General features: G+C 36.4%; 1 protein-coding gene across 1 annotated transcript in view; it reads right to left on the bottom strand.

Moving 5' to 3' along the window:
• Positions 1 to 20,613, bottom strand: part of PGM2L1 (phosphoglucomutase 2 like 1) — an 81,930-nt gene that overhangs the window by 9,326 nt on the left and 51,991 nt on the right. The window contains exons 12-13 of the mRNA XM_036743351.1: positions 16,600 to 16,789; positions 333 to 466 (exon numbers count right to left, since the gene is read on the bottom strand). Of these exons, the coding sequence (XP_036599246.1) occupies positions 333 to 466; positions 16,600 to 16,789 (324 nt within the window). The remainder of the gene's footprint in view (positions 1 to 332; positions 467 to 16,599; positions 16,790 to 20,613) is intronic.

The following is a 20,613-nucleotide window of genomic DNA, read 5'->3' as shown; positions in this document are numbered from 1 at the left end:
ATGTTAAAAGGAACAATGGATGCACTCAGGTGACCTCATCCTGGTTTTACCAAGTCCTGGCTTGAGCCAATAACCACCTCTTAGCCCCTCAGCTTCTTCATCTGTAAAATGGAGATATCAATATTTGCACTGCTGGCCTCACAGGGGCAAGAAAAAACTCTTTTAAAACTGGGAAGTGAGTAAACCCTACAGTTTTAAACTCAGTTTAAACTTCAGTCATTGGTAAATAGAAAACAGAAAACTACTGACTGCAGTGTGCTAAGAGATGCAGAGTTTACTTCTTATGACTTGGCAAAGTCATAAATACCCTCACGTTAAGATTCAGTGCTCACCTCTGGTCAGGGGATGCACACATCTCGGCATAATACTTTATCTTTGGTTCAGTTCCACTTGTCCGTAGCGTAGCCACACAACCATTTTGAAAGGTGAATGTAATCATTTGGCTGCTTTTACTCACGGGCAGCACCTATGTATAAGAGTAATGACAGGTGAACCCCTAACAAGTGTCCTTTCTTCTTGTGCTCATACACTGCACTTTACCTGGATTAATAAAACTACTAAATTCGCCTAATGTTTACTAAGTGCTTACCTTGTCCCAGGTGTTTGTGCTCAGGGCTGGGGATAAAAAGATTAAACAAGAAATAGTCACTGTTTTCAAGAAATTTACACCCTAGTGGTAAAAACAAAATAAATTCTAATCATGTTAGAATATGACCACAAGGATAGAGAGGTAAAGGCAATCTACTAAGAAAGAGGCTAGGAGAGAATGATTCTTACAATTGGGGAAGTGCACTATACAATTAGACATGCTTTCTTAGAGGAGGTGGCCCTTGAGCCTGGAAAAGAAAGAATTTTACTAAAGAATGAATGATGCCTTTTCAAAGGCATCATCGCTTCCCCAAATTTAAAACTCCCTTTTCTCTGTGACATGCCTAAGTGGAAAGAATATTTGCTGAGCTGTCAATAAGCTACATTAATATCACTATCTTCTCTCTCATGTGTATTAATACTTTATACTTTGATAGATATGTGAATTTATCAGTGAGATAACTCCATAATACAGACCAAACCCCTTCCATGCCTTTTTAGCTTATGAAATTCCTGTCCATGTCCTCCAGAGGATCTAACTCGGGGCACTGGGGACTTTCATTTAATTCCTTTAATATCTTAATATCTTGGCCCTCTTCCCATTCTTCTGTTATTTCTCATTCTTACTATTTGGCTCAACTAAACCATCTCATGTAAGTACTCGGTCATGTCTCATAGGCTGTGTCTCATTCAAAAGCCACTGCCAACAATAGGCAGTACTCTACTAGTGCCCATGATATCACTTCCCCTCTTATTTCTTTGGATTCTGTTTTTCCTTTGAAGCATACCTTTCATTCTTTCCATGAACATTCTCTTAGATAACCTGATTTCTTCTGTATACGTTTGGTCAGATCCAGCCATCCTTCTCAAAATTTTCTCACGTACCTCATGGCGTACTAAGAGAGTAGAGTTCAAATTTAGGTTTCCATGATCATCTCTGATGAAGAGAGATGACTAGACATGCTGGCAGACCAGTTCTATTTCATATTTATTTTTCCTCTTTCAAGTTTCACCTTCAAATACTCTTTCAATAATCTGGTTTTGCTGGACCTCATGCCATACTCTATATGCAGCCTGGTTCTTTACTTAGCAGCTTTTTGCTGTTGTATGAAACAAGGATGTTCATGATCTTTATTCTTCTTTAATAATGTTGTACAAGTGAGCTTGTACTCTAAACCAGTGGCAGTCTCAGCTGCCAAATCTCTCCGCTTAACAAAGAGATCAAATGTCTGCTAGTCCATACAGTTTTGGTCTCTTATGATAACTATTTTACATCAGTTATATTTTTCTACAGTCAAATTCTTTACTTCTGTCCACTTTGCACTTCTGACAATTTGCTAACCTTGAAGCTGCTATAAATGAACATGTCTTCTCATCTTTCCACTTTCTTTCAATTTAGCATTTACTTTGACATTTCCTCTAACTGGTTAATAATATGACTACACAAAGATAAGTGATTCTGAAATGACTGCTATATCTATGACATGTTATTTTTTTGCCTAAGATAGTAAAATTCATTTTCTGTAATGCTGAATTAACCAACAAGTATTTGTTGGTTGCAAGTTGTTAGTAGTAGACACCTATTATACACTAGACGCAGGAGATAAAACGCAAAAGATGAAACAATCCCTACTTGCAATGAGCTTATATTGTAATGGTGGAGATAAGTACACACAAAATGCATACAGTATCAATATCAAGTTAATAAATATAAAAATACACAAAACAGTTAAATACAAGGTAGTTGGGGGCGGGGGGAACTAGTAGTTAGAAAAGAGATCAGAAATGGTTTCATGCAGAGAAGAGACTTTATGAGGCAGAGGTAAGGAGGCAACATTTTCCAAGCATGAAGACATATTACCAGGGCAAGGGTACAAAGCCTAGAGATGGAGTATTGTGTATTAGGAGAAAAAAGCCAATTTGACTGGATCAAAGAGTAGTGGGAGAGGCAGAGAGTAATGTCCAGTGAAAATGGGATGGTCAGTTGGGCTTTGGTTGTGAAGGTCTTTAAAACCTCAACAGAAGAGTTTATAGTTTATCCTAGAAACAAGCCAATGGAATTGGCTGAATAGAGGAGTCATATGGTCAGCTCTGTATTTAAGGAAGATTTCTCATAGAAATGGCCTGGTGTGGGGACAGACTTGAAGCAGGGTGAACAATCAGAAGAGTGATGCAATAATCTAGGAGAGGTGATGAAGGTTTGATCTAAGGCAGTAGCTATGTGAGTACAGAGAAGGGGCTAGAATTTGAAAGATGTGAAAATAAAAGCTGCAAGATTTGACAAATGACTGGATACATGGAATAGTAGAGGGGGAAAGAGTCTAGGGCAATGCTGCGATTTCAAACCTAGTGGTGCCTTCAAAAGAAATTGTGAAATATGGAAGATGGGAGAACTTAAGGGGAAAGACAATGAATTCTGTTTTAGGCATCTTAAGTTTAAGATGTGTCTTGGACATCCAGTTTGAAATGTCCAATAGTAACTGGGGATGTGGGACTGAAAATCTGACAAGAGACTGGGACTAAATATATGGATCTGGGAGTCACTGGGATAGAGATAATTAAGACTATAGGAATTGGTGAAGTTACTGAGAATGTGGAGAGAGAAGGGGACCTAGGACAGAACCTTAGGGAGAATCAATAGTTAGGTGCATGATGTAATTGATGAGCCAGCAAAGGAGAGTGAGAAGGAATAGTCAGAAAGGCAGAAGGAAAATCAAGAAAGAATATCTAGGAGGAAAAAGTGGTCAACAGTGGAAAGGACAGTTTCAGTTGAATGATAAGGTCAGAAACTAGATTGCAAAGGGTTGAATCGGGGAGAGGGAAGTGGAGGCAGCATAGACAACTTTTTCCAGGAGTTTGGCTGAAAATGGGAGGAGATATTTAGGATCATAGTTTGAGGGGACCACAGAGTCTAAGTGAAGGTTTTTTAAGGACAGGGGAGACTGTGGCATGTTTTAAAGCAGTGGGGAAGAAAATCAGTTGATAATGAGAGGTTGAATATGAGTGATAAAGGATATTGAAGGTGATAAACATATCAAATACTTGTTGATTTTCTTGAATTAGTCATAACACTCAGACATGAGGCTTGAATAGTCTACAAAACTTAAGTATTCTTCCATCTTTTGACTCTGAATCATATTTTCCAAATTGTTTTTTTCATGGTGGTCTGTTTGCTTTTGCTTATCATGACCACTGAAATCTGAGAAGACTGAGTTCCATCAAATGATGATGTTTCTTGTTGCCTTTGGGCATACCATGCAACCAACTCTTCCCGCCTTTTAACTTGACTCTCAGAGGAAACTCTGTGAGGCACGTTTCCATTTAGTTACAAATTCATGTCATCTGGCCTCATTTAGAGAAAGAATGTCAATACATATGTGATTCTGTTCCTATAGTCTATTATCAACTGGCAGGCAATTACACAAAGATCTCACACTGAATATACAATTAATTAAATTAATTCTTGTAGATCATTTAAGAGCTATGTGAATCTCTGCACACCCTTTGCCATATTATGACAATGACTTGAGAAACAGAAGAGGGTCATTCATACAGTACTAAGGGATATTTTATATTCACAGCCACAGTCATGGAGTTCCGTGGCCCCCCCAAAAAACATCAACTGTTGGGAAATCCTGGAAAGCCTTTGCTTACATAGCTAACCAGGTCCTCTGACAACAGAAAATCTGTCACCAGTCCTGTACCTGAAGTCATGTTAGCATGGCAGGTCTTTCTAGAGCTTCCATTCTGCTGGTATTGCTTCCAGAACAAAGGATCACCTCAACATCATCATAAAAGCAAAATCAAAGTACAGGCACAAACACAGGGGCTTTATGCTAGAGTACATTTGGTTCTAGGTCCCAATCAACACCTATTATCAGCTCTCAGGTTGTACAACAGTATGCCTTCTGAAGTTTCATAATTTAAATAAAATGAAGCTCCTGTGTTTGAGAAACTCATTTTCTCAGGGAAAAATTAGATGAACCAATGTCTATAAACAGAACAGAGAATTAAGGAGAACCCAGTATGAATCCACCTAAACAGCAGTGTGGTCTAGTATAAACAAGTACAGAGTTGGAAACAGAATACTAGGTTCACATTCCAGTGCTGCTGTTTATTGCCTGACTTTAAGCAGGTCACTGGATCTCAGTTTTTCTAAGATGTCTACTAGGAATACCACAGAATCTCACAGTTGGAAGAGTCATTCAAATCCACCTAATCTGACTGGTATCTGAACAGTAATTCCTTCTATATGCCTCTAAAAAGTGATAAGCATTTGCATGAAGACTTTTGGTGAAGGGGGAACCTATGCACTTATAAGGCAAGCCATCCATTTTTGGTTAGCTCCAATGGTAAGTTTTCTTTTGTTATCAGGCTTAATCCTGTTGCTTTGCAATTTCTAACCCCTGTTCCTACTTTTGCCTTTTGAACCATGAAGAAGAAGTCTAACCTTTCATCCCCATCGATGCCCTTTAAATAGTTGAAGATAGCCATAATCCTACACCCTTACCAGACCTATTCCACACCAAGTAGTTTCTTTTCCAGGCTAAACATCTCTAGTTTTTAAGTGCTCATCATATGGGCATTAATGATTTTAAGGACCTTCACTTTCAGCTGTCCTCCCTCTAGACATTCTCCAGCTTATCGATGTCCTTCCTGAAATGTAGTTCATAGAACTGAATTTAACACTCCAGATGTAGTCTGATTAGGGCAAAATAGAATAGGACTATTACTTGCCTAAATCCCAAATTCTCTTAATGTAATTAAGATTTAATTAACTTTTTATCTAGCCCACATCTCCATCTCTTCCAGATGAAAAATCATGAAGAACCTTGTCAAGGGCTTTGTTTAAAACCTAGGTAAATTATGTCTGCACCATTAACTGATTTACCAATATAATAATCCTATAAAAAAGGAAATGAGGTTAAGTTTGTCATGCCCCATTCTTGATGAAGCCATTGCTGGGTTTTTATAAATCACTTAATAAACATTTAGTCAGCACCCACTATGTGTCAGGCACTGTGCTAAACTGTGGATACAAAGAAAGGCAAAAGACAGTCACCACTCTCAAGGAAATCACAGTCTGATGGGGAGACAACATACAAACAATATGTATAAACAAGCTACATATGGGACAAATTAGAGATAATCAACAGAGGGAATAACTGCTCCCCCCTCCCAACGTTATTAGCCCTTTAATAATACATTCTGTAATTCTGAAATGAATTTAAGTTGTTTACTGGCATATTTGCAGACTGCATAGATTTTTGGTTTTTGAAAATTTGAACTTTTGCCCTTCTCTAATCCTTCAGTACCTCTCCCATTTTCTATCAACTTTCACAAATCGCTGACAGTTGCTCAGCAGTAACATCCACCAGTTCCTTTAGGACCTAGGGATGTAGTACATTTGGTACTAAAGACTTGAATACATCAAAGTCAAGTAGGTGATCTCTTACTATCTCCCTACATAGCATTAATATTAGCTCCCAATTAGCTAGGCCAAAGATCATGCTTCTTGGTAAAAGAAACTGAAGCAAAACAAGAGTTAAATAGTTCCACCTTCTCCAACTGTCTGGTTTCCACCTTGAGCAATAGTCCTTTTCCTCTTTTGATCCTTTTCCCCCCTCCCAATGCATTTATAAGTAAAATGAAACAACCTCTTTGCGTTGACTCTAACTTTTTCTGCCGGTCTCAGCTGAGTGTTAGCACATTTGATGAGGTTCTTACACAACTGGGCCACACTTTTCATTCACCTCTGTTACCTGCCCTTGATTCAGTTTTCTTCATGTTTTTTTTAAATCTCCAAGTTGATGACTTCCCTGTATTATCTATCCACCTCAGTCTCTTTAGACAACTTCCCATTTTCTCATTATAATTTTCTTTGTATCTTCAGAGTTTCGTATTTTTTATTTTATTGTAAAATGTTTCATTGTTGTGTTTTCCCTTTATGTTACAGTCATTTCAACATCCCTTCCAATGTGAACCCTTCCTCATAAGAAAAACAAAACAATCTGATATAAATCTGACAATACTGTCATAGTAGTAGTTCTGCTTATACCACTCCCTCTCCACCACCCACCATGAAGGAAGGTGGTATGTTTCATTATCTAAGCTCAATTATTCAAGTTATTTTTTTCCTTTTTGTGATCTTTGAATTGCTCTTACTGTAGTCATCATGTGGGCTGTTCTTTTGGTTCTGCTTATTTCACTCAGGCATGAGTTCTTACAAATCTTTCCAAGTTTCCGTGGAATAATATTTCACTATTAACACATGAATATTATTACTTCTACTTTTATTCATCTTTGTCCAATTTGTATGGCAATCTTCTTTGATGTGGTGATTCTATCTTCATTGATTTAATTCTTTTTGTGTGGAAAAAAAAGTCATGCAGTCAAAACTGGTGGCACAGTGGCTAGACGATACAGTCTGAGGGCAACATACTGAATTGAGTAGATACTTTAAAAATAAGTTGTATGTGATATATTTATAATTTCATACACAGTCCTCTTTTTCCGTTCTGGAATTGGAGTTAAGACCTGAGACTGAATCCTGCCTCAGACATTTAGTAGCTGGGTGACCCCAAGTACATCTCATACAGTCTCCTCTAATATAAGATGAGGATGACAGCATCTATCTTACTGGGCTGTAGTAAGACCAGAACAAGGTGACATAAATACAGTGCTCTGTGAACTCTAAGGTGTATCAATTATTGTTTCCCTTTATTTCTAAAAACATGTTTTATAGTTACAGAGACAGAGATAAGGCCTGGATCTGTGATTTTAATGGTATAGGAACTCACTGGTGAGGAAAAACCCTCTACTCCTCTAATGCATATAGGCACTTTCTCTGCAACTTCTGGTTTTTAGGAATTGCCTGATGAGGTTAAGAGATTTGCCATGGCTCAAATAGTCATTATGTGAGAAGGGCAGTACTTATACCTAGGATTTCCTGACTCTGAGACTGATTATCTACTATTCTACACTGCCTCTTTATAGTTGTATTTACATAAATCTTGTTTTTGTTTTGGTAGGTTAATTTCCAAATACTGTATGCAAACTTAGTTATTTTAAATGGAGTCTCATTGTTTTTTCCTAGTTTTTGTTAGTACTCTCCAGAAATGTGGATAATTTTTTGTCTATTTACTTTGTATTCTTATACCTTGCTGAAGCTATCATCTCAATTAGATTCTCCACTGATTCTCCAGGGTTTTCTAACTATGTAATCACGTTATTTGCAAAATAGGATAATTTTATTATTCCTTTGTTAATACTTATGTCTTTGATTTCATCTTCTTGTATCACTAAAGCTCACATTTCTAGAACAATGTTAAATAGGGAGCATTCTTGATTTACCCCTGTTTGCACTGGTAGAGCTTCTAGTGTTTCTCCACAAACAATGATCATATTAAAGAAAAGTCTTTCCATGCTTAAGCTCTTTAGATTTCTTGACATAAACAAGTACTATGCTTTGTAAAAGGCTTTTTGGTGTCTATTAGAATAATCATGTGATTTTTATTTTTGTGGCATATTTATTTAGTTATGCTGATTGCTTTCTTAATGTTGAACCTTCTTTGCTTCTTTGATATAACCCCAACTTGGTCACAATGAATTATTTTCAGGATTTATTGCTACAGTCTCCTTATTTTTCACATCAACATTCACTAGTGAAACTGGTTTACATTTCTCTTTCTCTGCTTTATCTCTTCCTAGTTTAGGTATCATAACTATGTTTGCTTTATAAAAGGAGCTTGGTAGAGTGCCTTCTGTCTATATTTTTGAAAATAATTTTTGCAGTACATCTCTATCAATTAGGAAATGGCTAAATAAATTATTAGACATATATGTAATGGGACACTACTGTATCATAAGAAATGATGAACATGAATAAGTCAGAAAAGCATAAGAAAACTTATATGATAGATATGGAGAAGTAATGAATGACTATAGGTGTAGATTCTGAGACATACACTTTCAGACATAAACAATATAATACAAATTTGTTTTGCTTACCTGTAATCATTTATTATAAGGAAGGATTTTATTTGGGGGAAGGTTTTGAAAAGTTGGGGGAGAAAGTTGAAAGAGTATTGACAGCAATGCCAAAAATAGAAAATAACATTAATGAAACATTTTTAAAAATACACAGAAAAGTACAGAACAAATTACAAAAGAAGTCACAAGTAAGAAGGGTGATAGTGGTACTATCACATTAAATTAATGGAGGTACCATGGCATAGCTGAAAGAGCATAAGCTTTAGAGTCAGAAGACCTGGGTTCAAATTCTGATTTGTACCACCTCTGATTCCTACTACCTGTGTGTCCTCAGGAAAGCCATGTAACTTCCCTGAATCTCAGTTTCCTTTCTATAAAATGAAGTAGTTTGTAGAGGTAGCAGATTGTAATGTAAAAACAAAAGATGGCAAGGAAACCTTTTTAAAATTAAATAACAAATAAAAGGCAATACGGTGTAGTAGATAGAAATATGGCCTTGGATCAAGGAAGACCTAGAATTCTATCTCTGACACATCCTCACAGTGTGATGCTGGGCAAATCACTTAACCTCTCAGAGTTCTAGGCAACTAAAATGATAAAAGTTACAGAAAAGGTGCCAAAATGCATTGACAGAGGATGTTTCCTTCTCTAGGAGTTCCCTATATGAGTGAATTCACAGATTTAGTCCCTCTTCCTATTCCTACCCTTAAGAAGTAAAATAGATTGCTATAACCACATCTGATTTTAAGAGAACAATGGACAGATAACTAAGGATGAACAAAGAAGAGTAAAATGTCCTATAACAATGTCTGGAACACCAAAAATCCGAACAAAATGAGGTATACAATGAGTCCTAAGGACAATAAAAAGTGCTTTCAAAATGGAACAAGAGGAAGAGCATAATGGGGATGATGGCTGGGTGGGATAGATGGTACGCTGTTACTCGATGATGGAACAGAATGCAGGATTATTCAACTATTTTGCTTTGGTTTTACCATATAAGCCAAATTCTTTCTAGACTGGAAAGTACAGAACAAAAGTGGTTAGAAGAAGTAAAACCTAAGATAAATGAAGAGATGGTAAAGAAGCACAAAATTGCTATCCAAGTTTAAGTCAACAGGCCTAGATAAACTATATTCCAGGGTATTGAAAAAAATTTATAGATGTAACTGTAACTTTCATGTAGGTGATCTTTAAAAATTCACAGTAATCAGGAGAGGTGCTATAAGCCTGGAATAAATATACTCTCAGTTTTAAAAAAAAGAGACAGATTTTTCAAATTACAAAATGGTAAGGTTGATTTCAATTCCTCCTCAAAAAACAGAATTGGCCAAATGGAAAAGGAAGTACACAAGCTCACTGAGGAAAATAATTCCTTAAAAATTAGAGCTGAACAAGAGGAAACCAAAATCTTGATGACTCTATGAGACATCAAGATATGATAAAAGAAAATCAAAAAAGTAAAAAAAAATAGAAAAAAATGTGTAATTTCTCATTGGAAAAACAGCTGACCTAGAAAACAGATCCAGGAGAGATAACATAAGAATTATTGGACTACCTGAAAGCCATTATCAAAAAAAAGGCCTGGACAACATCTTTTAAGAAATTATCAAAGAAAATGGCAATGATATATTAGAACCAGAGGGCAAAATAGAAATTAAAAGAATCCACTGATCACCACCTGAAAGAGATCCCAAAATGAAAACTCTCAGGAATATCACAGCCAAATTCCAGAGCTCAGAGATCAAGGAAGAAGTACTGCAAGTAGCCAAAAAGAAACAATTCAAATATTGTAGAGCTACAGTCAGGATTACATAGGATTTGACAACTTCCACATTAAAGAACTGGAGGGCTTGGAATAGATATACCAGAAGGCAAAAGAGTTAGGATTACAACCAAGAATCACATACCCAGCAAAACTGAATACAATCTTTCAAGGAAAAACATGGATATTTAACAAAATAGAGGACTTTCAAGCATTTCTAGTTAAAAGATCAGAGCTGAATAAAAAATCTGACCTCTAAATACAAGCTCAAGGGAAGCATAAAAAGGTAAAAAAGAAACAAGAAAGAGATAACATGAGAAACTCAACGAGGTTAAACTGTATATATTTCTTTATGGCAAGATAATATTTGTAACTCAACAACTCTATTACTGTAAGAGCAATCAGAAGGAGTATATGTAGACAGAGGGTGTGGCTATAAGGTGAGTTTGATGGGATGATACCCCAAAAAACAAAATAAAGAGGTGAAAAAGAAAATTGCACTGGAAGAAGGAGAGGGGAGATTGAAAGGGGTAAATTATCCCACATAAAAGAAGCATGAAAAAGCTATTATAATGGTAGATGGGGAGGGGGAAGGAGAGGTTATCTCTCAGGGCCCCTGCTCTGGGCTTCCGGAAAACTACTCCCTTCACTGCTATTTGCCTGTTTTCCCTCAGGCCACTGCTGCTCTTGGGGCTCCACAGAAACATAGCCACCACAACTTGGAAACAATGAACAAGTATTCCAGGCCCCAAGCTTTCCTTTTGATCTGTAGATCCTGCCAACTACGCCATTTTGTAACAACAATGTTGCTTGCAGCTACTGCGGCTATGTGAGACCAACAACAGCAGCACACAAGGAGGCTGCTAGCACAGATTCTTTGATCTGCTTTTCTAAGGAAAGCAACTTTAAGGGGTCAACAATCTCACTTTAATCAAACATACATGTATCATTCACTTAGTTCAAGGGAGAAGTCAGCACCTGGAACTTCAGAGCAAATATAAACAGAAAATACAGAGACAATATAAACAGAATAAACACACAGAGTTATCAACAGACAGGCCTCTAGCTGTCTGACCAAAGAATTACATAGTTACCAGAGAGAGAAGCACCAACATCTTGGTTTTCAAAGTGGGGGGCTCCAGCAGCTATCCAGAGTCTCATCTGATCAAATCACACAACACTCTTCCAGTGAGTGAGAGCCCCCAAAGCAAAACGCCAACCTCAGAGCTTATATACCCTGTTCAGGGTCAGAGAGCATCACAATCATGCGTCTCAAACCCATGTGACTTAAGCCTTCCCATGGCTTAAGCAGGTCAAAGACTCTTGATACAATCAAAGACTTTTGATTCAAACGAAGGCAAGACTCAATCAAAGGCACTTTATGGCTTTACATTCCAAGAGGGAAGATAACAAAAATGTCCTACCCTGCTTAACATCACATTCCACCCCTGCCAGGATCTTTGGCCTTATATCTAAATCTAATCTAATCTAAATGGCCATGGATCCTGGAACAAATTATACTTGTGATCCTATCAGGGAACTAAAGCATAACATTCACAACAACATAACAAAACATATCATTCAGTATCATTCCCCAAAACACTTGTTTACAATACAAACACCATCCACCCCTAGGTCACAGCAAGCTACAATTCCTTTAGTCAATACAAAGTGTCCAAGTGAAGTCCTTTTTGAGGGTGTGTCCTTCTCCCCATACTGTAGGTATGTAGTGTTGGTGTTGTTGGTCTTACGCAGCCATAGTAGTGGCAAACAGCATTGTTGTTACAGGAGGGGAAAATGCAGTGGGGCTGGCAGGCAAAGCCTAAACCTTATTCTTATCAAAGCTGGCTCAAAGAGAAAATAACATACACACTTAGCTGGATATAGAAAATCTATCTTACCCTATAAGGAAGTAAAAATGGACGGGGATAATAGGGATGGGGAGGACTGATAAAAGGGAGGGTATACTGGGGAAAATAGTAGAATAGAAGTAAAACATTTGCCAGGAAGGAAAGGATGGAGGGTAAGAGAGAGAGATAGGGATAAATAAGCAAAAAATAGCATGGAGGGAAATACGTAGTTATCATAACTATGAATGTGAATGGGATGAACTCACTCATAAAACGGAAGCAGACAGCAGAATGGATTAAAAACCAGAATCCAACAATAGGCTGTTTACAAGAAACACATCCGAAGCAGAGTGATAAACACAGGGTAAAGGTAAGGGGCTGGAGCAGAATCTATTATGCTTCAGCTGAAGCAAAGAAAGGGGGAGTAGCAATCATGATCTCAGACAAAGCAAAAGCAAAAATAGATCTAATTAAAAGAGATAAAGAAGGAAACTATATCTTCCTGAAAGGTACCATAGACAACGAAGTCATATCAATACTAAACATATTCACCAAATGGTACAGCATCTAAATTTCTGAAGAAGTTGAATGAATTACAGGAGGAAATAGATAATAAAACTATAGTAGTGGAGGACCTCAACTTTTCCCTCTTAGAACTAGATAAATCTAACAAAAAAATAAACAAGAAAGAAGTTAAGGAGGTGAATAAAACTCTGGAAAAGTTAGATATGATAGATTTCTGGAGAAAAGTGAATAGGAATACAAAGAAACATACCTTTTCTCAGCAGTACGTGACACCTACACAAAAACTGACCATGTATCAGGACATAAAAAGCAGAAATAATAAACACATCCTTTTCAGATCATACTGCAATAAAAATTATATTAAATAATGGACAATGGATAGGGGAGTAAAATTAATTGGAAATTAAATAATCTAATTTTAAAAAAACAAGTCTGTAAAAGAACAAATCATAGAAACAATCAATAATTTCATTAAAGAAAATGACAAGACAACATACCAAAATTTAAAGGAAGCAGCCAAAGCTGTACTTAGAAGACAATTTATATCTTTAATTGCTTACATCAATAAAATAGGGGAAAAAAATCCAGATTTATGATTTGGGTATGCAACTAAAAAAACTAGAAAAAGAACAAATTAAAAACCCCCAATTAAACACCAAACTGGAAATCCTAAAAATCAAAGGAGAGATTAATAAAATTGGAAGTAAGAAAATCTTGAACAAACAAGTAAAACTAGAAGTTGGCTTTCTGAAAAAAAAAAACACGACAATAAAATAGATAAACCATTGATTAATTCGAAGTAAAAAAAGAAAGAAGAAAACCAGATTACTAGTATCAAAAATGAAAGGTGTGAACTCACCACCAATGAAGAGGAAATTAAGACAATTTTAAGAGCTATTTGTCCAATTACATGGCAATAATTTTGACAATTTAAATGAAATGAATGGATTATCTACAAAAATATAAACTACCCAGATTAACAGGAGAAGAAATAAAATACTTAAATAATGCAATCTTAGAAAAATAAATTAAACCAACCATCAACAAACTTCCTAAGAAAACATTCCTAGGACTAGATAGATGGATTCACAAGTGAATTCTACCAAACATTTAAAGAATAATTAATCTCAATACTATATAAACTATTTGGAAAAATAGGTAAAGAAGGAGTCCTACCAAGTTCCTTTTTTGACACAAATATGGTGCTGATACCTAAACCAGGAAGAGCCAAAACATAGAAAGAAAATTATAGACCAATTTCCCTAATATTGATGCAAAAATTTCAATAAAATACTAGCAAAGAGATTACAGAAATATATCACAAGGATCATACACTATGACCAGGTGGGATTTATACCAAGAATACAGAGCTGGTTCAATATTAGGAAAACCATTAGCATAACTGACCATATCAATGACAAAACCAAAAGAAATCATATGATTATCTCAATAGATGCAGAAAAAGCCTCTGACAAAATACAGCATCCATTCCTTTTAAAAACACCAGAGAGCACAGGAATAAATGGAGCTTACCTTAAAATTAAAAGTAACATTTATCTAAAACCATCAGCAAGCATAATCTGTAATGGGGATAAGCTAGAAGCCTTCCCAATACAATCAGGAGTGAAGGAAGGATGCCCATTATCAACTCTGTTATTTAATATTGCACAAGAAATATTAGCTATAGCAATTAGAGAAGAAAAAGAAATTAAAGGAATTAGAATAGGCAATGAGGAAACAAAACTATCATTGTTTGCAGATGATATGATATTATACTTAGAAAGTCCTAGAGTTGAAATAATTAACAACTTTAGCAAAGTTGCAGGATATAAAATAAACCCACATAAATCATCAGCATTTCTATATATTACCAACAAAGTCCAACAGCAAGAGACAGAAAGAGAAATTCCATTTAAAATAAGTGTAAACAATATAAAATATTTGAGAATCTACCTGTCAAGATAAACTCAAGAACTATATGAACACAACTATAAAACACTTTTCACACAAATAAAGTCAGATCTAAACAAATCGAAAAATATCAATTGCTCATGAGTAGGCTAAGCCAATATAATAAAAATGACAATTCTACCTAAATTAATCTATTTATTCAGTGCCACACCAATCAAATGATCAAAAAATTATTTTATAGAATTAGAAAAAATAATAACAAAATTCATCTGAAAGAACAAAAGCTCAAGGATATCAAGGGAATCAATAAAAAAATGTGAAAGAAGGTGGTCTAGCCATACCAAATCTCAAGCTGTATTAAAAAGTGGTATTTATCAAAACAATCTGCTACTGGCTAAGAAAGAGTGGTAGATACAAATTACATTACAGTAAATGACCACAGTAATCTAGCATATGATAAACCCAAAGATCTAAACTTTTAGAACAGAAACTCATTATTTGACAAAAACTGCCAGGAAAACTGGAAAACAATATGGCAGAAACTAGGTATAGAACAATATCTCACACCATATACCAAGATAAGGTCAAAATGGGTACATGATTTACACATAAAGGGCAATACCACAAGCAAGTTAAGAAAGCATGGAATAGTCTGTCAGATTTATGGATAAGAGAAGAATTTAGGACCAAAGAAAATATAGAGAGCATCACGAAATGTAAAATAAATAAATAATTATGATTTATAAAATTTGAAAGTTTTTGCACAAAAACCAATGCAAGCAAAATTATAAGGAAAGCAGAAAACTTGGAATACATTTTTGTAGCAAGTATCTTTAATAAAGGCCTCATTTCTCAAAATATAGAAAATTGAGTCAAATTTATAAAAATACTAGTCACTCCCCAATTGATAAATGGTCAAAAGATATGAACAGGCAGTTTTCTTCAAAGAAATCAAAGCTACCTATAGTCATATGAAAAAATGCTCTAAATCACTATTGATTAGAGAAATGCAAATTAAAACAACTCTGACGTACTGCCTCAGACCTATCAGAATGGTTAATATGACAGAAAAGGAAAATGATAAATGCTGGAAAGGATGTGAGAAAACTGAGATACTAGAGCCCTGTTGGTGGAGTTGTGAACTGATCCAACCATTCTGGAGAACAATTTGAGACTATTCCCAAAGGGCTATAAAACTGTGCATACCCTTTGATCCAGCAATACTGCATCTATATCCTGCTAGGTCTATATCCCAAAGACATCCAAAAAAAATGGAAAAGGACTGATTTGTACAAAAATATTTGTAGGAGCTCTTTTTGTGGTGGCTAAGAATTGGAAATAAGGGAGAGGAATGGCTGAACAGGCTGTGGTATATGATTATAATGGAATATTATGTTAGAAGAAATGATAAGCAGGATGATTTCAGAAAACCTAGAAAGACTTACACGAACTAATGCATAGTGATGTAAACAGAACCAGAAGAACATGGTACACAGTAACAGCAATATTGTTCAAAGAACAACTATGAATGACTTAGCTATTTTCAGCAATACAATGATCCAAGACATTCCCAAAGGACTAATGGTGACGCATACTATCTGCCTCCAGAGAAAGAACTATTCACTGAATATAGATTGAAGCATGCTATTTTCCACTTTTTTTTCTCATTTTTTTCTTTTATTCAAGTCTTGTACTAAATGACTAATATGAAAATGTTTTACATAATTGCACATGTATAACCTATATCTGTGTACCATCTCTGGGAGGGGAAAGGAAAGGGAGGTAGGGAGGGATAGAATTTGGAACTCAAAACTTTAAATAAAATGTTTAAAAATTAAAAAAAATAATATTGCTATTATTTCTTAAGGTCTGAGTCCCCTGACTCCAAATCCATCATTCCTTCTTTCCACTGCACCACAGTGCCTTCGAGATTGCCAGATATGCTTCAAGAAAATTCACATCACTTACCGATTTCTGATTAAGCTGGCTACTGTCATATCCAGTGGTAATATCCCGTATGTGCAATATGTCAAATGCCCCACAATATTTCGGATATTCTTTTGGAGAATGAAAATTGCGAAGCCTTTCAAATATATTTTTGATAGTAGGTGGATCATAACATAAGAAATAAGATGTCTTTGAAATATGATATCCATACCTAGATGAAACAAAAACAAAAAATCAGAATTTAACTTTAAATAAGCATTTCACCCTACATATTACATTAAGTTCCAAATGGATATACAACCTAAATTTAAAAGGTCACATGACAAAAAAAATTAAATGAGGATGGAGATACCTTTCACAACAATTATTAGGAGAAAAATTCTTGGTCAAATAAGAGAAAGGGGTAATCACAAATGAAAAAACAGATCGTTTCAACCACATTTTGCACAAATATCAATACACCAAGGATAAGAAGGGAAGCTGAGCAGTAGGAAAAACATCTCTGAATCTAATATTTATATAAGTATATGATAATTCCAGCTAACAGAACATAAGCTCCCTGAGGACAGTAAAGGGTTTTTTTTTTTGGTATTTATAAAGTAAGGGCCTAAAAAATGTGCCTGGGGAGAGAGCCAAGATGGCAGCTGGAAAGCAGGGACTTGCTTAAGCTTCCCCCCAATCCCTCCAAACACCTGTAAAAAATGGCTCTGAACAAATTCTAAAGCTGCAGAACCCATGAAACAGCAGAGGGAAACAGGTCTGCAGCCCAGGAGAGCCTGGATGGTCACTGGGAAGGGTCTACTGCATGGTGCTGGGAGTGGAGGGCGTGCCAGGACAGACCAGACCCAGAATCAGCCAGCCAGAACAGGCCTTGGGGCCATGAAACAGTGAGCTGTGGCAGTTACCAGACTTCTCAACCCACAAATGCCAAAGAGCAGGTTAGGGGGAAACTGCAGGATTGAGTTCAGAGCAGTCTGGCTGCCAGCTCTGGGGGTGGAGGAAGTGGTGCAGCAGCCATGGCGGTGGTAGCAGCAGCAGGAAGTGCCTGAGGCTGCTTCCAGAGCACCAGCGTCAGCTGCTTCCTGAGTCTCTGGCTCACACAGTGGGAGGAATTTAGCAGCGCATCAGAGACGGAGTACAAGCAGCACCTTGTGGGCACAAAGGCAGATTCTCTTGCTGTGCCCTGTTTGGATCTGTACTGCAGTCCTAGTTGGTGGTTCTTGGGGGAGGAGGAGCGCTGCTGTGACAGAGCCTGGGGTGATGATGCAGTAGAAGTAGCTCTGAAAACAGCAGTGCTTGGACCCTAAAGCTTGGGACAAAGTACTCTCTACTCTACAAGCAGTCATACCCTGACAAAAAGCTCAAGGGTCAAGTAGTTGGCTGGCAACATGAACAGGCAGCAAAAACAAACTCAGACTCAAACTCAAACGCTAGATTCCTTTTTTGGTGACAAAGAAGACCAAAACATACAGCCAGAAGAAGTCAACAAAGACAAAGAGCCTACATCAAAAGCCTCCAAGAAAAATATGCATTGGGCTCAGGCCATGGAAAAGCTCAAAAAGGATTTGGAAAAGCAAGTAAGAGAAGCAGAGGAAAAACTGTGAAGAAAAATGAGAGTGATGAGAGAAAACCATGAAAAACAAGTCAATGACTTGCTAAAGGAGACCCAAAAAAATACTGAAGGAAATAACACCTTAAAGAATAGACTCACCCAAATGTCAAAAGAGCTCCAAAAAGCCAATGAGGAGAAGAATGCCTTGAAAGGCAGAATTAGCCAAATGTAAAAGAAGGTCCAAAAGACCACTGAAGAAAATACCATCTTAAAAATTAGATTGGAGCAAGTGGAAGCTAGTGACTTTATGAGAAACCAAGATATTATAAAACTGAACCAAAGGAATGAAAAAATGGAAGACAATGTGAAATATCTCATTGGAAAAACCACTGACCTGGAGAACAGATCCAGGAGAGGCAATTTAAAAATTATTGGACTACCTGAAAGCCATGATCAAAAAAAGAGCCTAGACATCATCTTTCAAGAAATTATCAAGGAAAACTGCCCCGATATTCTAGAACCAGAAGGTAAAATAGAAATTGAAAGAATCCACCGATTGCCTCTAGAAAAAGATCCCAGAAAGAAAACTCCTAGGAATATTGTCGCCAAATTCCAGAGCTCCCAGATCAAGGAGAAAATATTGCAAGCAGCCAGAAAGAAATAATTTGAATATTGTGGAAACACAATCAGAATAACACAAGATCTAGCAGCTTCTACACTAAAGGATCAAAGGACTTGGAATATGATATTCTGGAGGTCAAAGGAGCTAGGATTAAAACCAAGAATCACCTACCCAGCAAAACTGAGTATAATGCTCCAAAGCAAAATATGGGTTTTCAATAAAATAGAGGACTTTCAAGCTTTCTCAGTGAAAAGACCAGAGCTGAATAGAAAATCTGACTTTCAAACATAAGAATCAAGAGAAGCATGAAAAGGTAAACAAGAAAGAGAATTCATAAGGGACTTACTAAAGTTGAACTGTTATGTTTATATTCCTACATGGAAAGATGATGTGTATAATTCATGAGACCTTTCTCAGTATTAGGGGAGCTGAAGGGAATATAGACAGAGGGCAGAGGATGAGTTGACTATGAAGGGATGATATCTAAAAAAATGAAATAAATTTAAGGGGTGAGAGAGGAATATACTGAGAGAGGGAGAAAGGAGAGATAGAATAGGGTAAATTATCTCACATAAAAGTAGCAAGAAAAAGCAGTTCTGTTGGAAGGGAAGAGGCGGCAGATGAGGGGGAATGAGTGAATCTTACTCTCATCGGATTCCACTTGAGGAGGGGAAAATGTACACACTCAACTGGGTATCTTACTCCACAGGAAAGTAAGGAGAAGGGGATTAAAAAAAGGGGGGATGATAGAAGGGAGGGCAGACAGGGGGAGAAGGTAATCAAAAGCAAACGCCTTTGAAAAGGGACAGGGTCAAGGGAGAAAATTGAATAAAAGGGGACAGGATAGGAAGGAAGGAAATAAAGTTAGGCTTTCACAACATGAGCATTGTGGAGGTGTTTTACATAATGATACATGTATGATCTATATTGAATTGCTTGCTTTCCTAGGGAGGGTGGGTGGGAAGGGAAGACAGGAGAGAATTTGGAACTCAAAGTTTTAAAAGCCGATGCTTAAAAAAAAAGTTGGTTTTTTTTTTGCATACAGCTGGGAAACAAGTTATATAGGGAATGGGGCATAGAAATCTATCCTGCCCTACAAGAAAGTAAGGGGAAAGGGGATGGGGAGAGGAGTGAAGTGAAAGAGGGGAGGGCTGACTGGGGAACAATGCAATCAGAATATATGCCATCTTGGAATGGGCAGAAATGGGGAGAAAATTTGTCACTCAAAATCTTATGGAAATCAATGTTGAAAAATAAAATATTAAGTAAAATAAAACCTTAAAAATTAAAAAAAAAGAATTTCACACATAAATTGTATTGATAATGGTAAAGAAAGTAAAATTATTTTCTCATTATTAAAGTATCTGTGATAATTTTAAAAGGGAGAAGAGCTTGTTTTATAGTTGTATCCTCATAGATTTTTAAAAGATTATTTTATCAAGTACAGGATTTAGGTAAGGATAGAAATAGCAAATGGTATATAAACTGAAATTCTCTTAAGTTTCAAAACCAGAGAAGCAGAGCCCCTTTTAGAGTTGTCCTGGGAATAAGCATACTGTTCAAGAAAATATATCTGGGGACCAGATAACTACATGAGACATCTGGGACTCAAAGTGTGCTGGTTAAATGGATGTTGAGAATGGGTTACTAGGATATAAGGAGACACTTGATGTTAACTGACATTGGCGATAACTATTGTATCACTTTGGTCTTTTGTTTTAAGATGGTTTTTGTTTAAGTTTTCTTGGTTATCTTGGTGACATGTTAATTTCCCTTCTCTGACCTAATGCATTGTGAGCCCTCCAAGTAGTTTTATGTGACCCGACAATGTTATTATGATAATGACTTATGAAAAATGTTA

This window comes from Trichosurus vulpecula, chromosome 2, assembly GCF_011100635.1.
Source record: "Trichosurus vulpecula isolate mTriVul1 chromosome 2, mTriVul1.pri, whole genome shotgun sequence".
Classification (NCBI taxonomy): domain Eukaryota; kingdom Metazoa; phylum Chordata; class Mammalia; order Diprotodontia; family Phalangeridae; genus Trichosurus; species Trichosurus vulpecula.
This window is presented reverse-complemented; position numbering and strand designations above follow the sequence as displayed.